This window comes from Plectropomus leopardus, chromosome 5 (genome assembly GCF_008729295.1).
Source record: "Plectropomus leopardus isolate mb chromosome 5, YSFRI_Pleo_2.0, whole genome shotgun sequence".
NCBI lineage: Eukaryota > Metazoa > Chordata > Actinopteri > Perciformes > Serranidae > Plectropomus > Plectropomus leopardus.
Genome location: NC_056467.1, coordinates 16,860,145 through 16,881,595, shown reverse-complemented (window position 1 = coordinate 16,881,595; position 21,451 = coordinate 16,860,145). Strand labels below are relative to the sequence as shown.

The 21,451-nt window shown below is 42.2% G+C and overlaps 1 protein-coding gene across 6 annotated transcripts in view; it reads right to left on the bottom strand.

The window, feature by feature from the left end:
• Nucleotides 1-18,204, bottom strand: part of kmt2a (lysine (K)-specific methyltransferase 2A) — a 46,572-nt gene extending 28,368 nt beyond the window's left edge. For 5 of the 6 annotated variants that reach the window (XM_042486338.1, XM_042486339.1, XM_042486343.1 and 2 more), the window contains exons 1-4: nucleotides 17,959-18,204; nucleotides 4,574-4,646; nucleotides 1,058-4,437; nucleotides 192-369 (exon numbers count right to left, since the gene is read on the bottom strand). In XM_042486338.1, coding sequence (XP_042342272.1) covers nucleotides 192-369; nucleotides 1,058-4,437; nucleotides 4,574-4,646; nucleotides 17,959-18,204 — 3,877 coding nt within the window. The remainder of the gene's footprint in view (nucleotides 1-191; nucleotides 370-1,057; nucleotides 4,438-4,573; nucleotides 4,647-17,958) is intronic. The other variant, XM_042486342.1, reaches the window with a different exon arrangement.
• Between the last annotated feature and the right edge of the window lie 3,247 nt (nucleotides 18,205-21,451).

Here is a 21,451-nt window from a genome sequence, read left to right as displayed (position 1 = left end):
AATAGGCTTGTGTAAAATGACCTGATAATCCCAATGATGTGTAGTTAGTTTGTCCAGCTTTATGATTTTTTTTATGGATTCTTATTCTGTACTTTTTTCCTGTACTGCTATCAGTGAAGTAAAAAGGCTAAGTGCGACAGCCAAGAGGCTGTAAATCACATGCAGGTCACATGAGAGGTGACTGTGCTTACCATCATTCCCCATGGAAGATAAGATCTTCTCTCTCTCCTCCCAGGGCAAGGCACTAAGTGTGGGCATGTCATCAGGAAACACTGCCCGATTACGGCCAAGAGCCACAGCTGCACGACGACATACATGCTTGATGCGTGGACCACGGACTGAGGCCTCTGACGAGTCACTCTCTTGACCCTGCTCACAAGCACACATCACCACAAGCAAATGAAACAATAATTTGAAGGGTATGCTTTAAAATATTAGCAAACACACTGTCAATCATACACCACCACAAATATACAATGCAACAAGCTGAGATTTTAGGATGCTGTTGAAGTGAGATTAATTTAATTTGTTGTGCATGTTTCATGAAACCAAATAAAACTCTTTCTGCACAATGTTCCAAAATGATGATGATGATGATGATGATGATGATGATGCAGCAGGTGCAGATGCAGATAATGAGGTTACAGGGGAGTGTCATGACTAGAGGTTGGGCCAAAGCTATGAGTTCAACTGAGACAAGGAATTTTTATTTTCTTGAAAATGTGCAACAACCGCCTAGAACCATCTAAACTTTAGATTAACAGAAGAAGAACAGAGGAGTTTATTCTGGAAAATACTTTCAAAAGAGCAGCCTGTGTCGCTTTCTGCATAATGCATGAGCCTAGCAGAATTCCCCTTGAGTAACACCCTCTGTGGGACTTTCCTATTATCAAGTTTCACTTTGAGTACAAACACAGGTTTCTATTTATAGAAAACATTCATAGCATCATGTAAAAGTCACTTGCTTGTGGCTATATGATGAGAATGAGAAAAACAGATAAGCTTTGTTCTGGAGACACATTAACCACAATGTCAAGACATGAACAGAAAAACTGACCTGGCCCTTCGTCTGCTCTGCAGGCTTTAGCTTACTCTTCTTTATCTCGAAGAGCTGGGCTTTGGCCTTCTTCAGTAGTCCAACTACCCGCTTGTCGGTCACAGGCTGTTTCTCTGCTTGTGCCAACATTGATCCAAGAGAGGAGACAGGGAGCTGTTGTCTGCCTGGCTGCCCTGGAAGGCTTGCTGTCTGCTGGCTAGGAGCACTTTGTTTCTCTTTCTCCTTTTCCCCATCCTCCATCTCTGCTCCCTTCTCAGAGGATCTGCCTTTCTTTGATAGGCGTCCTTTAGCGATGGACATGGGCACAGTGGAAAGGGGCCCACGCACCTCTGAGGAAGCAATTTCAGAAACCATGTCAACTGACATTGATTTTTTTCTCCCTGGAGCCTTTTTTGGAGCAATAGATAAAAGGGCATCCTCAGAGTCCCTCCCATCCACAGTGAACAAGCTGGAAGGTGCACTGGGGGAGCCATCTGGTGTAGAAACCTTACTTCTTTTCTCCGAATCCTTTCTCCCTTCCCTCTTATTTTCCTTCTCTTTCTCTCGGTTTTTCTCGGAATCCCTTTCTTTTTCCTTTGGAGCAGGTTCCTGGGGAGCTGACAAGCTTTTCTCTTTACCTCCTTTCCCAGCTCCTCGCCCTGTGTCCTGGGCACTGGAAGGAAAGAGAGGGAAAACTGGGGAAGAAGTGGATGATGTAGTTGACAAAGGAGGTGGGTTTCCAGCAGCCCCTCTCCTGCTATCAGGTGTCCCTTGTGGAGCCAGGCCCATAGATACGGTGGAGAAGGTGCTGAAAGGAGGAGGAGTTAAGGCACTAGTGGCGAGTGGACTTGCAGAAACCCCTGGCAAAGAGCTGGGATTACTACAGGACACAGAGCCTGTCAGCCCAGACATCTCAGAGGAGCCTTTCCCCACAGACATTGGGCCTCCTATTTGGCTGCTGCGTCTGGTCATCGAGTGGGAAGGGGACCGCGGATGGCCACGTATTGTTCCCGGGACCAGTCGTCTCCTGCGCCGTGAGCTTCTGCTGGAGCTAGACGATGTCTGGTGTGGGGATAGAGAGCCAGGGCTGCTTCCAGAAGATGACTGCAGGGTAACAGACTCAAATATCCGAGAGTGGGCCTCGCTGGGTGTAAACCGTGGGGCGCGAAGCAACGGGCTGCGCTTGTGGACTGGTGCATCGAAGCGGGATGAAGAGGGATGTTGATGGTGGGCATGTGGGTGAAGAGGGGCGAACAGACGAGTCCCTGTCCCTGCTCCGCTGCCTGGCGCAGGAAACGCCACTGGAGAAGCTCCCCCTGCTCCACTAACACCTTGGGGCAACAGCCCCACATCTTGAGCTGTGAGAGGGGGAGGACGGAAGTTGTCAAATATGGGCTTGCGGATGAGGCCCTCCTTGGCATATTTAGCTGAGGAAAAGTACTGCTGCTCAGGGTGGGACAGGGACGTCCAGCGGAAGGTGGGCTCTCTCAGAATCGAGCGGCTTCGCTTGTCTGACAAGCCAGACAGAACTGACGGTCCAGCAAGGAATGGAGGGATGGGGTGAGTCATCCAGGGAGACTGCGAGTGGTGTTCACTGATAGCAGCTGTATTAGAGGAAGCTGACTGGGGAGGCTGTGGAGGGGTGAGGAGAGGGGGAGGTGGAGGTGAAGAAGAGGAGGAGGCTGTGGAAGAAGCTTGCTGGGAATTTACAAGTGTAGAGGAGGACATCAGCACTCCTGTTGGTGGGCTGATGAGAGGCTTCTTAGCCGTGGTGGTGAGAGTCTCTCTCACCCTCTGGCTCTGACCTCCCCTGCCGACTCCCTGTCCTCTTCGGCCTCGTCGACTCCTCTCTGGCAACACATGCTCCGGCTCAGGCTCAGAGGGAGGAGAGGGAGGCCGTGAGCTGTGTAACAGGTTGGCCTCCCTCTCTCCCTGTGAGGACGGAGAGTGATCCTCTGGCTCTGACAAAGCCTGTGTGGCCTCAGAAGCCTGGGAGTCGCATGATGAGTCATCCAAGCTGGGGCTGCTGGACCTGGAAGACTCTGCAGAGGAGAGCTGGGAGGAATGCTGCGACACGGCGCTTGAGCCGCAAGACGCCGCACTACTGCTGAATCGCCCGTTGGCGGCATTGTTGTTGTTGTTGTTGAGCAGACTGACAGCTGTTGACGGAGCAGTGGGGACGGGGGCAGGAGGTGGAGGAGGGGGGAGGGAGTCAATCGGAGCTGTAGTTCCAGTGCTGGTGACAGCAGGTGTAGAGGAGGCCAGTACAGGAGCAGGTGAAGAGGAGGTGGTGGAGGTGGGTTGGGCAGATGTGGAGACAGCTGCAGGGGTTGTTTCTAACCGTGCGATCTTCATATGGGGTGGTGGGCTTCCAAAGCTGCCCTCATCTTCAATGAAGCGCTTGGGGGTTTTGATGATGCGAAGGGAGACAGTGCTGACCACAGGCATGATGAACTGCCTGATGTTCTTCAGCTGAGTCTTCCTGATGCCAGCTTCGATGGCTCCTGCCCCGTTACCCCCGATGGCCACAGCTTCTTTCTCCAGTCGCTTCTGCGCTCCTTTCTTGGCGCGCTGCAGCAGCTGTTTAGCGATGGTTGCATCAGTGCGTTTAGAAGAGGGGACGATCCTGACAGGCTTTCTATGGCGAGGGCTTTTCCTGAGGCCCACTGTCCTGCCTGGCTTAGAGGGAGACGGGGAGGCAGGTGGATTGGAAGAGTCCTGATCCTCAGCACCATCCACATTACTCAGCATGGGCTGCTGAGAAGTGTGTGGCTCTGTGCCTCTATCCCCCCCTCTGACTCTGAAGACTTTCTGTTTCCCTTCCCCACCTTCAATGGAAGTAGGCAGCTGTGCAGCAGCAGCGGCTGCCGCCTCTGCTTTGAGACGCTCAGCTGAGGGTGGTCGCCCTCGTCTGCGTCTGGGGACACCGGGCAAAGTCTTAAGCCGTGACTTGAGAGGGGCGAGTTTAGTTGCTCTCAACCTCTTCAGGTTGGTAACTTTGGATTCACCCCGCCCACCTTTGGGAAGCTTTGCCTCTGTGTCATGTGGCTGAGCAGAGCCCAGTGGTGTCCTCTTAGCGCCCTTTCTGTCCTTGTCTTCCTCTGTGTCCATGCCCAGCTCAGAGCCAGCCTGCCTACTGTCCTCTCCTGCTGCATGACTGCCTGTACTCCAAGCTTTCTTGCTAGTTGAAGACGGGGGTCGACCTCTTCTCTTTTCCCCGGTGCCAGGTGGCCTCCCAGGTAGCCTTTTCACCCTCTCAGCTGGCCTTTCAGGGCCTTCAGGTTTGGCCTGTGTCGGGGAGGGAAGGGAGGAGGGGGAGGGTAGACCTGCAGCAGCTTTGTGGGCAGTGAGGGCCCGTGGGGGACGACCTCTAGGCTTCCTCTCCTGTGCGGTTGGGCCTGCTAATAAAACCAGAGAACAAAACAGAGGACATTTAGTCAGCATGGATGCATTTGACTAGGACAACCTGTACAAGCATCTCAAGACAACAGTAAGGTCCCTGATAGACCGGTACAAAGCTATCTTTAGTAACTTCACCTGAAGAGGTTGTTGAAGAGCTCTGTATTCTTTTTTGCTCAGCCACTGGTCCAAATCCTCTAAATGCTTCTTCCTACAAAATAAGGAAAAAGAAAACTAATGAATGTTTTGTAACCATGCAATTTTTGTGATGCATAAATACAGTGAAGCAGCAATGTTGGATAACAGGTCAAATTTACAGCATCCATCATTGCACATAATTGTCAGTTGGCCTAGATGTGCAGCACTTGAGTCGTATTTGAAGTCAGACGCAGATGACCAGGCTATAGGCTATAATGATGTCCTCAATCTCCCTTTTGCCTGATGGTTTACTCTGGTACACTCATATTTCTCTGGCTTTTGGGATGACACACTTTCAGCTGGAGAAGACTCAACCCACAACATACAGTTTGAATTGCAAACAACCAAATCTTACTGGGTGACTAGCACACTGTACTGCATTCCTGCTCCCTGAGGGAACTGTAAAATGCTTGGGTGGTTGATCATACATAGACAGTCAGAGGAACGACACACAAAAGAAGAAGAGCCCAGCCCTCCCAAGCTGTAGTTGGTAACTTTTAGAAAAACAGCTTTTTGTCACTATATACTGACAGTAGTTCATGGGACAGATACTCTGAAAAATTCTCCTTTGCCTCCTCCTAGTGCTCCTACAAACATTTGTAAGAATCCACTGCAGCTAAATGAAAAGAATTGAAGCAAAGGAGTCTCCAAGACACATGTCAGTCACGTAAATCATTGTCCATGAACAGCAGTCAAACTTGGCAGCACCAGAAAATGTTTCAGAAACATATTTAACTGTACTGTTAAGCTCTGAAGAACAAAGTTTGTGACTCATCTGCCACGCTAAAAACAATCCAGTAAAAATCAAGCAAGCATCCACTTTCTAATATTACCGCTAAACAGTGCACTAACACATTTGAGATGAGAAAATGGCGATGCAGTAACAGAATCCTGATTCATATTTGATCAGCACTGCATAGTTAGACAGTTTCACCGAAGTTCATGAGCAGTGACTGACATGATTGACAGCTGCATTAGACACTCCTCTAAATTTTGCAAATGCCATTACAAGGAGGTAGATGAACATGATTTCTTTCACATATTATCTTTCTCATGTACTATAATCAGGATATAGTGAGTTTCAGCAAATATGATATGATAAATATGATATGATATGATATGAAAAAACTGTATAAAAGTTACCAGCAGTAGCTTTAGGATTCAAAGTAAATCATCTCACATCCTGTCCACTAGTGAGGCAACAAATATGAAGTGTGGTTTGAGGATGGCACCAGAGAAAACCAATGGTGTTGCCTTTATGATAAGGCTCTATCCTTATACATTGTGTGACCATAACAGAACATCTCAAGAGGAGCTCATCAGACTCAGCTGTACATCCTCAGCCCTGAACTTTCACTCAGCTTTGACACCCTCAAAAGTACATACACACAGCTATGTGAGCTGTGTGAACAATCGAGCATGCCATCATGTTAAAAAGCCAACTGCTGGATGTTGACACATGTTCAGTATGTAGCATTATTTTGCTAACATAATCCTAATACCTAATATTAATTTATCTGCATGATAATGTGCTTTAAATGACCATGTTAGTACGACACACTTCCCTTGTTACCATACTAATGTAATAATAGCTGAGGCTGACAGGCTGTGCATTAGTTTTTCTGAGCTGAAGTAAAATTTTGGCCTGTTGGTTGCAAAACAGAATCTGAAAACATTAGGAGTCATGCTACGGGCACCATGGAGGTCTATTCCGAATTTCATTCAATTCATTCATCAAATAGTTGGCAAGATATTGTACTATATTATGAACACCCCACCTTGCTGCCTCAAAAACCTTTCCAACTTTTTTCACCTATCACTCCATTAAAATCACATTAAATACACAGTTGTGCCCCATGTGCCATGACTCTCATTCTTCCACTGAAACACTATGAGTTCAAAGCTTCACTCAACATGGTCTGTGTGTATAGAAACTTATGTGTTACTACCTTAGAACAAATGCAAGAAAGCATATTAAAGGAACACCAAAAAAGACTTAATACCCATCTGTCAGGCAGTGAGTCGACTGATGTGTCAAAAAAAGTATTTGAGAGCCTGAACTGGCAGATTAAACATGCTGGAACCACTGAAGTGCCATATTCTTGCACAACAAAACTAAACCATATTCAAAACACCAATATATCACAAGTTGCGCTTGATATTTCACTTAACCAATCTCTGACTTAAACATGTGTTAATCTCTTTTGATACTTGGTGGTTCAAGAAATGATGGGCGCAACTGTAGATGTGATATGTACAGACTGTACATCAACCGTTCCTCTCATGCATCAGTAAAGAGGTGTGCAACAGAGAAATCACTGGAGGATGATTAACATCACCAATATCCTCCCTGTGCCATTACTTCCTTGCAATCAGTGCGTGTGTTTAAGAGTGGAGGTGAGTATGTCATTTCATGATGTTTATTTATAGCAGCATGTGGGGATGCAGTTGAGGTCTCATTGGCCCAGTTTGTAGAGCAGCTGCTATCCAAGTGTAGTCCACACAAGTGTGTGCACATGCAAACTAATTTTCAACAGCTACGAGTCACATCGCAATGTGAATAATTGATACCTAAATGTGTCTGAAGCACGCAGACTGTGGAATCTAATTTAGAAATATTAAAACCACTAATGTGTGCTGCAGAACTGGCTCTTTCATCTGCTCTACATATAAACAAACAACAATAACAGACAGTCAATACTGCTGTTTATCCTGGCAGGCAATACTGATCCAAGCATCGTCCACTCCTTGCGCTTTCTCTCCTCTTCCCCTCTCCTCCCAGTAACACCAGCGTCCTCTCCTCCCAGAGCAAGCTGCTGCTCCTGGTTGGGGTTGTTGCAAAGCGGAGGGGGGCGGAGTACCAACGGACAGCTCTGACTCGCTGTGGTAGTGCAAATAGCAGTCAATGACATCACAACACGCATAGAGAGGACCGCACAGGTTCATGCACAGTCGTACATGCGCACATAGACCTTCTGATCTGTCAGCCACACACACTCGGTTAGAGAAAAGAAAAAAAAAACACACCCTCTGCGCGTGAACTGTACAGCAAGATGTAAACAAGCAGAACATAGGAGTGAGGATGCGGGGGAGGGGAGCACAGGCGAGGCAAGTAGCAAACACGAGTGAGAAAGGGAGGGATGTGGGAGGAGAGGGAAAAAAAGAGGCAGGGAAGCAGCATCTTGACCACATGCACCATCAACAACAGAACGAGCGCAGTCGTCTCCTGGGAGCGCTGAGGATGAAAAGGGTTTTGGGGTTTCAACACGCTCGTGCAGAATCTTGCCAAATCCCAATCTAAACAGGCCTCCCACACACGACAAGCCTCCCCTTTTACTCCCCCTTATTCCTGTTCTCTGCCATGCTCCCAAACACGTATTCAGTCACTCACTCATTGCTCGCTCGCTTCCCGCCCACTGGCTGCCGAGCTCAGAGCAGCAGCGTGTGAAACACAAGCCTCACCATGAGCTCAGTAGTAGGGCAGGCACGGGGAGGTAACTTCAAGAAGTAAACAAACACTGTAGTAGACTAGCAAGGTGAGGTTCATGTACCACCTTGCGATGCACCATGCAGGGGGTAAAAAGGTTACTGGAAAGACCCGAGTTTCTCTTTTCGCCGTTCTATTTCATCAGCTGAGGAATGCTTTTGAAGACAACTGTTCAAGTTCTTCATCTCTGCTGGCTTTTTCTGTCAGTCTCAGCATGAAAACCTGAGCGGTTTTACTTCCTGCTGGTGTGTCGCATCTCATAACACATCAATGCATAAATTACTCAATAAAAATCACCAAAGGTTAGAGAAAGGGAAACTGATATGAGTCAATATGGAAGCGACATTATTTTTTTCAGGAAATGCAAGGGACTGTCCCTGAAATTTTGAGACGGGTGTAAATTTGGTTTGAGGTTCAAATCTCAATATCATTATGACAGAGGTTTTGTGCTCTGAGAAAGCGAACGGGACTTTTACTGCCTTTCAAGACAACATTTAGAAGAAGTCAAACTGGTTATAGATGATGGGTTGCAGATCAGGGACTACTTTCCCAGGCAGGGGATAAACCAGGCTTTAACCTTTGAAACCTGAACAAATCAGCTTGATTTCTTTCAAAAGGAAGGAAGGCAATGAGGAACTTGACAAAAAGATGACCCAATAATTGCCCCCTCCCCCCAAAAAAACCCTGAGAATTAACAAAAAATGGAAAGTTAAAAAAAGGGGAAATTACTTGAAAAAAATTGCTCAAAAATAAAAATATATATTCCGTAACATATTATTAATATTTAATTATAATAATCCTAAATATCGTTTCTGGACATTTTCCCTCATTTTTATTGCATTATTTTCTAATAATTCTCCCTCTCTCTTGCTCTCTATATTTCTCTCCTTTTTTAACATTAATTTTTAGGTTGTTTTCTTGTCACCTCTTACCAGTTTCTTGCAATTTGCTCATTGCCTTTTCCAATGCCTTTGAAGAGAATTAAACCTTTTGTTCAGGTTCAAGGGTTAAATTACTTTGAAAGGCGTCTAAATGCAGCACAAGAAAAACTGATGTCCAGGTTTCAAATGGTTAACCTTGAAAAGCTTTGCCAAACAAGTGACTCTGTAACACGTCTACATTTTAAATCAATAAATTATGGAATCCCAGACTAAACTTGATTAGGAATCATTTTAAGCACCTATGCGAGTCCTCATTAGTGAGAGTTTGTGCACACAGCTTTAGCCTGCAGGTGCTCATAAAAGATGTGATGCATAACAAAAAGCCCATGAAACTTAAAGTGTATAAAAGAACAAGTTAACACAAGAAAAAAACATCTCTTGTCATGATCAGCTGACCATGTCCCCTACAAATCATCTTCAGATGCAGCTAATTTGCAATATCTTACATTTACTGGCAACATTAAGGAAGTAGCATGCTGTTCATAGCACAGCAAAAAGTAATGATATGCAGGTTGGAAAGCGGATGGGCGTGCAAAGGTTGGCCTTGGGTTCACCTCCAGTTTCAAAGTAGAAGCTTGTGCCGCTAAACATTTGTAAAAACAAACTTCATCTAAACCTATTTTGTTATTCTGAAAGGCTACCAAAAGTTTGATTTGTAGCTGCAATATTAATTAGTTTTGATTATAAAAACACTCAATACTGAAACAATACTGCCATGCAAATTATTGCATTTTTTATCTCCTTATCATTTCTAACACTAGACAAGATGGGTAATAAAATCTATTTCATTACTGCAATGTTTCCAGCCAGCTTTCTGACAACCCAACACAAATAGGTGCCAAAATATCTATTATACATCTGTTATCATTTTAACTTTATGCATTTTTGTGACATTACCTAATCTCACTGGCAATGCCAACATTTCCCAAGGTAGTTTCACATTAAAAGCCTTTAAAGAAGCCTTTAAAATTAATTTCAAATACTTTAAAATAAAATACTCAATATATCTACACAGTAGTAAATGCGTTAAACACAAACACTTTATTGTCCTTTAAAGAAGCAGCCACAACTGGCGTAGTCATCGTCAGTAAACACCTTGCAATAGTGTATTACTTATGATGCTAATCTCGTTGTGATGTTCACATTGGGCGAAAGCAAATGAAAACCACAGTTACACAGCACACGCCTTACCCACACCCAAACTGACCCACACCCTCACAGGCTATACTGCACCCTTATTAACAGCACAATATGATGAGTGCAACTTTTCAATAAGCCTGAATTCATAGCATCAACATAGCAAGCACCTACTGATCAAAAGTTAAAATCCACATTAGAAACAGTCTTAATTGACTTTGACTGCAGTTTGAGATGTCCTGTCAGCAAATTTGAGAATCCTAGAAATAGCACAGGAATGCCCTGCCTTACTCTTCCTGTGAGTGGCTAGTGCTCGTTGCATTCAGTGGCTGGATTGGTTACATGTAGGCAAGAGGAGTTGGATTGTTAGGATTAGGGTATCAAATGTCAGGTAAAGCCAATCAGAGGCAGAGAAAGACAGGCTATTCCATCGCCATCCTTGGGTTTGCATCCTGTCAGTTTTAAAGACATCTCTTTTATAAAAATGGTCTATTGGGATATTGTTTTTTGCTGCAATACAACGAGTGGCCACTAGGAAACATCAGAAGCAAGGCTGAACCTTGGATGTATTAAGAAAGCCGGGATACAGCATTGAGGTGGGGCCCCGTTCATTCCTCCTCAGTAGCGTATGAAGTAAGAATTGGTTTATTTCTGCAACATGAAAGTACCTGGATATCCCCAATTATGGGGCCAATAGAGCATGCGCACTAGTGACTAAAGGCTGAGTGCACCAGAGCGGGTAATTTCCACAAGAGGAGCATCTGACATCTGGTTTAGCGCCCTACTAGCTTGAATGAAATAATAAATCAATAAATAATTTGTTCTTGCAGCTCTTTTAGACTTTTCATCTATTATCAAGCTGAATGTATCAAATCAATAGTAAAAGGAGTAATTTTGCTGAGGTTTTGACTTTCACAAAATGTATCCATTTACTTTAATACATCTCTTTTTCAGTAAAAGTCAACGGGCGAAAGTCTTTCTGGGCCTCATGGCATCACGTGATGGACCCGGAGGGTGTAATTCCACATTTGGCCACTGTGTAAAACTGGCTTTCAAACCCATCGCTGCTACTGGGGGATTGGCCTTAGCAGCATTCCTGAGGGCCTGCACTTCAACTGTCCACAGGGTAAGCACACTGTGCCAACGTAATAATTGTCTATGTGAAACACAGTATGCTGTATAAACTTACATGACTTAAACAAAGTTTTGATGAAGAATTTCCATCAGTGATTGTCAGTAATGGGGTAACTCAAGTATGTTGTATTGTTTAAGCTGTAGTCATCATCATCCTAATCCAAATGATTCATCTGATTAAATTAGTTAGTCTTTTTTATGAAATAAACTTTCTTTAATGAATAAATATGATTCATCATGGTGCATTTAAATTGCTCTTCGACCGCCTCGTTAATACAGGTGCATGCTTCCTTTAGCGTGCATGAAGCAGAAGAGCGAACTGTTTTTGTGACCACAGTGAAAATGTTGTTTTTGAAAGTCTCTATGCCAACAAACACAAATTTAAAGATAAAAACATGTTGTGAATTTTGAAAATGATCTCGTTTATCTTTTTTTCAGTAAATTTTGGCTTTTGTTTACATCGTCTCTTACACAGGCGACGTAAACGGAGTGCACAATTTGCAGCAGATTTTCAGGTTTTATTGTAACACTGCTACTCCAATAATTTGAAACTGATTTTTTTTTCATATTAAACTTCAGCTGCTTACGACTTTAAGTTGAATTGAAATCTCGGTTGTTCATTTTCAGTGAACTAGTTTTATTATAATGCTGTAATAAGCAGAATTATAAGTGATTTTTATTTGTTGTGACTGAGAATGTTAAAGTTGTAACATTACTTTGAAGTGGAATTGTGATTACATTACTCATTTTTAGTGGTATGTACTTTTATTACAAAGTGAAAATACGTGGATTTGAAAACAACTTCTGGAGACACATTTTAGTTTAGTTTGTTATTTTGTTGAGTGGATTTGAGAGTTATTTTTTCATACAAACTTTATTTTGTTAAAAAAAAAAACAAATGCCATACTAAGCAGAATTGTGATAAGAGCTATATAAAAATGTTTTTAGTTTGTTTACTTTGTTATTTTTGTATACATAAAATAAAGTGTTTGGATACAGGTATTTTTTCTCACATTGCATTGCAGAGCTGTTAACCTGTCAAGTATATACACTGGATTGATTTTAATAACTTTAAAGTACTTAAAGTGTGCATTATGCAGCTGTATTATCCAGGTAAATATGATTAGTGGATCAGGACTCTGTATTGGCAGATACTTAATATCAAATGAACTGGGGCAAAAAAAAACTTGATTGGGACCTTTCCAATAATATCAGTGTAGCCAATCTATATCTGCAACTGTGCAGATGTAAGGGATTTATGCAGAATGAAAACATGCAAAAAAAAAAAAACAACTTGCAGCTTTTACAAACTGTTTTAGAATTAAAATGCAAACATAATGAATGAAGTTTTGAAGCTTTAAAGTATTCAGTACAACCCTAAAAATGAGGATAGGAATGTGACTCAGCCTGAGAGGGATGCCAAATAGAAGTGTTAAGTTCTCAGGTTAGGACCCTTTCAGTCAGTCTGATGTTTGAGAACACATCTTAAGAAGTCATTCCTCCCTGCTAGTCTGAAAACAACATTTTCTTGACACATTCCAGTAAGCTTTCCTGTTGGATTTACTGTACAGACATGATGCCTCATCCCTTCCTGGAATGTAAATTGGTGATGAGCTCATCCTCCTATATGCCCCTCAGATGACACATCTCTTCAAAAGACCACAAAGGAAATCCAAGAATCGCTCTACCAGATACTACTAAATTTACAAAGCAGCCAACATGACTAATACCAAAGGCCATTCAAGTCAAAGGTCCAGTCTTAGTCACTGATTGGATGATCTTGATCCCTCCACCAGAATGAATGACCCAGTGGCACTGCTTTGTGACCCCTGTCAGCCCCAAGCAAAAGGTGGACATTTGTTTTTTCAAGTGTCCCAACACTAAGTGCAACTGTTTCACATTTGCTCGACAGCACAGAGACCAAAACAAACACTTTCCAGGGCTAGATGACTCCTCTTCCTACACCTCACACATAAGGAGAGCAGGACAGTCCACTGACAAAGACAAACAGACTTATTGGCACATGTGCATGGTATCTCTCTTGCGCACACACACACACACACACACACACACACACACACACACACACACACACAGGCTGGCAGGCACCCATAGATACACACACCCTCCTACCCACCCAAGCAGGCAGCTTGAATTGAAGTTCTAATCAAAATAAAGACAAAGAAGACACGCCTACTCGTGAGTGCAATAAGGGACATAAAGTCTGAGGGACACCCCTACCCCTGCCACCATACAAACACACATACACAAAGAGTAAGAAAAACGACACAATTGCGGCCTTTCTCCCAGTCAGGCAACTCCTAAAGCATTCTGCTGTAGCAGAATAAAGCCATGGATGGGAGGGTCTGTGACTAATTCTCCTCCCAGCGTTGTCCCGTTGGGAAGAGGGGGGTCGCCCCGCACTCTTTGATATCCCTGCCTGTGCTCTTTCAGCCGCCCGCACTTTGTGAGAGCTAGAATAAAAGCAGACACAAAGCTTCCTGCTCCAATCCACACGCCGTCTCAGGGATGGGTAAGCGGGTGGAGGGAAAAGAATGGGGGGGGGTCTTCCATTTAAATAGGCCAAACACCTGCTGGACTGAAGCCCCTTCCGCTCAAACACACTATTTCTCTCAAACCAGTGAGGCAAAGAGACATTTGGGTTGATACATCTATTCAGCTGCACTTTTGTATGAATGATTAAACATTGGTAATAATATGTGACTGGAATAGAGGCAGCAGAAGGCAAGATATAATGGACCAAGAACAAAAAGGGAAAATGATGCAAAGTCTGATTAGGTGGACTGTGGGCTTGGGATGAGGCTGTGGAGGTGATAAGGTCACACACTTACAAAAAAAAAAATCTCCATGGACTGCACTCTGCATCCAAAATAAGCAACGACAATTTGGCTGGATCAAGAAAATGAATTCCCCACACACATACAAAAGCTAACAAATGCCTTCATTTGGACAGCAACAGCCGACAAGCACCCTTTTGAGCCACCCCAATAGGCTTAGTAATCCATTCCAAAGTGGCAGCTGTCAGAAGAAAAGTTGCTCTGCCTCTCAGACGGGGTTGTGTTTGTCTGAAGTGGATTTGGGTCTTTCTGCCTGGATGGAGGAAGGAGGGGTGGCCAAGTGTCCGGCTGGCGCTCTGTTCAGGGTCGCCCTGTGAGCTCAGCAGGCTGCAGTGAGCCTGAACAATCCTGCCCTGCTCTGGCCAGACAGGAACTACACTGTCTCTCAATGAAATCACCACGCTGTTTCCACAGTGTCCATAGGCTTCAGGTTCCATGGGGATTTAATGGTCTAGTCTGTCTGCACACATCCTAAATACTGCTCATTCACTGAAGTAAGAGAAGGCGGGAATCGTAATTACTTAAAAAGCCATTTGGCTATAAAGATAATGTTTCACGGATCATTAATGTTTCTCTAGAATATCATAAAGCTGGTATGTAAAGCATAAATGTAGAAAAAAATCAAGGAAAATCGCTATGTTGTGTCTGCTATCATAATATGAGATGAAGTGCACTGGGATTTTAGGTCTGTCTATACACACATCCCAAATACCATTATAATTTCACCCATTATCAGTCATTCAAGGTGGGGTGAGGGGGGCTTAAAGAGCTTAAAAAGCCATTTGAAATATAAAAAATAATACTTGCTACTCTATAAAATCTTAAAACATTAATTTTAAGTACAAAATGTACCTCAAAATCATCAATGCACTCAACATGCTGTGTCCACACATTATATATATTTCAATTTTGGTCCAAACAGTCCAGCCAGTCAGCTACACACCTAAAGACTATATATTGTTATTATTCTCAGTCTCTTGGAGCAAGAGATTGGAGGGACTTCTAATGACTTGACTGAAACAGCTATTTGCCTATAAAGATTATGTTTTATGGAACATCAATGTTTCTCTGGAATATCACAATGCTGGGATGTAAAGCATGAATGTGCAAAAAAAAGGAAAATTACTACACTGTGTCTGCTATTATCATATGAGTCAACCTGCAGTGGGATTTAAAGTCTATCTATAAACACATCCCAAATACTGTTTTACTCTCACCCATTATCAGCCATTCAAAGTGGGGTGAGAGGGGCTTAAAGAGCTTAAAATAGGGTTTCCATGCATTTTCGTGGACAAAATTTCCAAACTTTTCCATGACTTTTCAAGATCCCATCATAGACGTTTTCTTTTTGGCTTGCCCTACTTGCCCGGCGTTTTTGAAACATTCAACATAATTTCAGCTAACTGGCATACAGGAAGAGAGAAGAACCCAGGAAGAAAATGATGAAATATACGTGCTAGTAAACAAAACATTGTTGCACAGTGAAGCATATTAAAGGTAGATCAAGTTGACAGTTATAGAAAATTAAATTGCCTTGATGTAACACTACATGGAAGGTTATCCGTGCAAGATTGTGGTACAATTTCATTATGCACAGCAAAACTCTCAAAACTGATTTTTCCAAGCCTGAAAATGTGATTTTGAATTTCCATGACTTTTCTTGATTTTCCATGACCATGGGAAACTTTTTAAAAAGACAAAACTGATATTTCAGGTAATTTCTGTTTCTCCATAAAATCATAAAGCATTGATTGAGAGTACAAAATGTACTTTGAAATCAATCAAGTCACCATGCTGTGTACTCACTTATCATATAACTCAAGGTCCTTAGAGATTAAATGGTCCAGCCTGTCTACACAAATCCAAAATGCTATTATACTGTTACAACCATCAGTCTTCTGGAGTAAGGGGTCAGAGGGATGCCCAATCACTTAAGAGGTAATTTGCTCACAAATATTTTTCAAATACAAGGTATGTTTCTCCAGAATATTATGAAACTAAGATGATAAATACACATCAGAAAATATTTCCAGAAAGTCTGACAGACTATCTTATATTACAAGATAATCTCCAAGCAATAATTAAAATGCATGTAAAAATCCATGTCAAATTCAGAGTAAAAAAAAAAAAAAATCATGTCTAAATGCATAACAAGTATGCATGCAAATACTGGTGTGCTTCAACCAAATGAGCAGTCTGCGGAGCACTGGAGTTGGTGGTAAACATCCCCACACAGTGTACTCCCACTGCAATGAACGCATGCTGCTCATCATGAAGAAGGAAGATGGTAGTTCGCTAAGGCGAACACACCCCCACATCACACGGTCCGTCAAGAAGGGGCTCGTTGTTATTGTAGCCAGCCCTGCATGCGCACTGTCACCAGCAGGTCTCATTTCTCTGCTAAAAACGAAACGAAATCTCGCACCAAACCCTGTCGATATACTCTCAGTAGCACTTCGGCACTGAAGAGAGTGATTTTGAGTGTGTAGCTGTGTGTCAGGCTGCATCTCCAAGCACCACAAACACCGATATTATTTTGGTACTAGCTACGTACTGGCTGTGTAGAGAAGGGGAAAACATGTCCACCTCCCATTTTCCTATGCATCAGCAATAGCCTCGATGGCTAGCGTGGCGTAGTGCGTAGCATGGTAGCTGCCCTAGCTTAACACTACACAGCAACGCTAATCATATACTTTGTGCGTGAGCTCCGCCAACTTTAGCTATGATGCTTTAACTCGCTACGGAGCAATATGCTGGCCGGAGGTAAACACAGCAACCTCCCGAGCAAACCTGCAACTTTAACATCGCTTACGACAGGATGCTAACCTGCGAGCTAACCAATCAGCTATGTTAGCAAAGCCTCGCTGTAAGGTTGACACCTTACAGCCAGCCCTTGAGCTCATGGTGTAAATACTAAGCTTTTGAGCTAGCGAAGATTATCTGATAGAAATCTGGAAGTAAGTTAAGGAAATACTGAAGGGCCCTTAATGGGATACGTTGCAGACAGACGCTAAGTTAGCTTGTTACAAACCACAATTGTGTCGCCTCCTTCAAGTTGACATGTCTTGTTTTCAAACATATTACACACTATCTTGAAGGTCCCGTGCTATTACAACCCCATGAAAAGGCGTTATGATAAACACAAGTGTTTAAATCATATTTTACAGTAAAAATGAACATTAACGCTAACATGGGACGACACTTTTACTGTGTTAAGGCACATGAATTTGGAGGCTTCACATCAAGCTAATGTCAAGTAGCTAACTAGTAAACCAGTAGTAACGACTTGGTTACACAATTAGCCACCAAGTGAACCCGAGTATGTGCTGTGTATTAACTGTATTGTATGTTGTAATTAACCAGATAACAGCAGGCTTTCGCCACAATGTTTTGCTAGCAGACTAACGTTAGCACCAGTTTATCCAAACTGTGTGGATGTAGCCACTCCACTGAGATGGGAGAAAACTTTCTTCCCAGTAGGACCACTGGGAGCACAAACCTGATAACCAGTCGGTGTTTGTTAACTAAAGTTAGCATCATAACACGTTATTATGGAGTTTGAGGCCACATAAGCAACTCAAAGTTAACAGAGCATCATGGAAATGACAAGTTTGCTCACAGCCAGACTTCACGTCAGGAGGAGGAAAAGATGGTCAGCGTTTGGGCAGAGAGTAACCGTTAGCTCCTCGGATGAAATGTACCCAACGGCTCTCCCGCAGCTGTCTAACTGATGCTCCCCGGTCACCACCGGGCTGCTCCTGTGCTTACCTCCCCGCTGCTCGAGTCACTCGATTCCCCCAAAACATCCCGAAATTTCTGCAGGTTGCTCCCGATAACCGAAGAGACCTGTAGTGCAGCATCAAACCCAGGTCCGAGCCCGGCTGCATTAGGGTGGGCTCCAGAGACACTCCGCAGAGAGGCAGTAACCCTAATTCGGCCCGCTCTCCTCCCGGTACCGGAGTTGCAGCTCCCTCCGGGCCGAGCGGGGAACCGCCACCGACAGCTGTGCGCCATTTTACACTCTCTGCCTGCCTGCCCTGCGATCAGAGATACCTCGGTGGGCGGAACCCTAACCCAGCACTCCACATAAACAACCTCCACCACAGCGCTCCGCTCTCACTGGCCCGCACGTCGTTATGCAGGTTGCGGGGCGGAACTGAAGAAACCCCGACAATGCATTTTCTCAGCGGCCCTATTCAGACTCTGCATGGCTGAATCCAAATCAGGTTCAGGGGCTTTGCCCGGGAAAGGAGCCTCGCACTTGAATCACAAGGAAGGACAAGACCGTTAGCTTGTTGTGATGTTTTCTTTTTCAGTCATACTTTTTATTGTTTCCATAAGAAAAAAAAACAGTGTCTACAGCAACCTAAACCATGACAAATAGTTACATGTGCATGCGATGACACATGATTAGAGTATCAGAGAGCAATCGTTCATAAAAACAAAGAAAGTTATAATAATATTTATATATATATATATAGTTAAAAATAATTGAATAAACAAGAATACATTAACACCGTTCAATCATCTACATATATCCCTTTGATCCCGCCCCCACATTAGTTCACCTGCACAGGAAAATGTCAAATTATATATATAGAAAGAGAGAAAGAGAGAGTGCCTATATATATTTATAGCTATAAGATTTATAAATACAAACAAATACAGAGAACATGTACAATGCTTTAAAACACCAAAAACAGTCAGAACAAAATGGCTTCTTCAGACAATATTCATATTAATATTCTGTCCATATTTAAGTTCAAGACCAAGTGGAAAGGGAGATCACTAAATACTTGCAACTTAAGTCTGATAAAATGGTTTTATTCAGACATTTTTGTGTTTTTAATACTGTAAACATGTTTCCTGTATGTTCTGGTTGTATTTTAGTAAAGAGGCTACTAAGAAATAAAGATATATATATATGACCATTATAAGCATGCTAAAATAACAAAGTTTAAGGTGGCCTTAGACTTTTGCAACTAACTGTAAGAGCTAGCAGTGCTGTATTCTAAGCAGGGAAACTGAAAAGATTGCTGTTAATAGCAATTAAGTACGCTTAATTAAAAATTTAATACAAAAAGACAATGTAGTTCAACTAATATGAAACACATGCAAAGGATACATTTAAACCAGAGTTTAGTTATATGTTTTGAATGTAAAATAATGAAAATCATGATAGTATTCAAGACAACTGAATTATTTGTTATAACCATGAACATGAAAATATAAAAGTACATTAAATGTATACATTGTACCAAGGGGTTTAGTTTCAACATTTGGGGGCACACATACAAAACTCTACCATAATGTTTGAGCATTTAACACTTATTTTCCAGCATTCTGGTGAAATTTTATACACCACTTTGAACATTTATTGCATCACTTTATTATTTATTCAGTTTTGTCAAAATACGCATTCATGTTTTTATTGGGGAACATGTTCATGTTTTAAATATTGAGGGGGACGTGAAATCTATACCTAATCACAGAACAATGGAAAAGTAAGAACTGCAACTTTAAGTAGAGATGAGATGTTTAGTTCTTTTATAACCCGAGGGTGTTTCTTGATCCTCATTAATTGTTAAAATAAAAGTTTATTATGTTAACTGCACATCGAAGTTACTCCCAGGAGCAGCTCGATGCACAAAAAAGGGAGCTCTTGAGAAGCAATAAAAAAAAATCGTATGAGCTCCTTAAGAGAATTGTGAGAATTTTAAGTACATGTACACAGTACATGGGGGCTCTGGCTCTAAAGAATTTCACACATAGTTGCTGAGATTGTCTGACATACAGACATCGTTACCATACAACGTGTTTGGTAGTGACTTGGGAGACATAACAAGTAATGAGCTCTCAAACTTGAGACACAGTTAATATTACTACGAAGGATAAAATGTTCTGACATACCTTGTTCTAAAATGTGGCGTTCACAAATATTAGTACTAGTAAATAATCTATATATTTAAACTTTTTAAGATCCTCTTTTCCCATGTGTTACCCATTTAATGTTATTTATACTGCTCTGATAACAACATGTATGTTGGACTGAACTCACTGTCAGGTTTCTGAAAGAGAACATAACAATGTGTTATTAACGCACATTAGTTTTATTTTTTTAATCATACTGTACATCCAAAATAAACATTTCATAATCACGATTAAAACAAAAATATTGCATTCTAATTTAACCCATGTAATCATTCAGGTGGTAGATATTCAACATACTGTATGAGGGCATGCCAACAAATACATTATCTTTCTCTCACATTTGGCCATTTTATACAACACTTGATTTTGAATTAAAAACCTTTTAATTCAAAAAGCTCCTCAAAAACATCTTTTCTGATCTTCTTTCTTTTATGTTTTACCCACAGCTCCCCGTATGCCCTAAAGAAGCAAACTCATAATTATGTCTCTTAAGATTATGAAACAAAGTCACATCCTCGCTGACATTTACTGCAAGGCTCTTGGTTTTAGGCACCGATTCTATTCATCATGTATTAATACACTATGCTTGCACACAACAAAAAACAATCTGTTCAAATGCTAGATTAGGATACATCAGATAAATCTGGTGAATGTTAATTCAAAGGATGACAGTGATTATTATACACACTATCAGTCAAAGATCATTGAACACCCTATATTCTGCCTTTGTTTATGATTTGATCATGACAAATATGGTTTTGTTAAAACCTTAAAACAAAATAAGTGGTTGTAATCAGGAAATTTAGAAAATATTGGAATATTGAATGTTATTGGAAACAAGAAGGGCACTCTGAGAGCACAGACCTCCACCAAAGCCAAATGCCCTGTAACGCAACGTTAAAGAAAGTAAAAAATGATTTGAATATCTGCCCTATAATTCAAATCCGTTCCAAAGTAAAATGGATTCTTTCGTGGCCCATGCTACAACATTTCGCCAAGTTTCATCAAAATTGAGTCAGTAGTTCTTCCATAATTCTGCAGACCAATGCAGAAACGTTACCAAAACCATGACCTCTTTGGCAGATGTAATAAGATTACAGAATACATTTTGTATGCTCATGTTTGACCTCGAGATTATTTTAGGAACATCTACCTGAGAACCCATTCAGCTCAGTCAAAACTGCACGAGGCAAATCAGAAAATGTTTACACTTGAAATCTCTCTAGAAATTTTTAAAACTAAGCACAGTTGAAATACGATGAAGCATGGTTACTGCTCATTTTTCACATTTTCTTTTAGTCAGTCTGACTTTGGTGGATAGTTTTGGAAA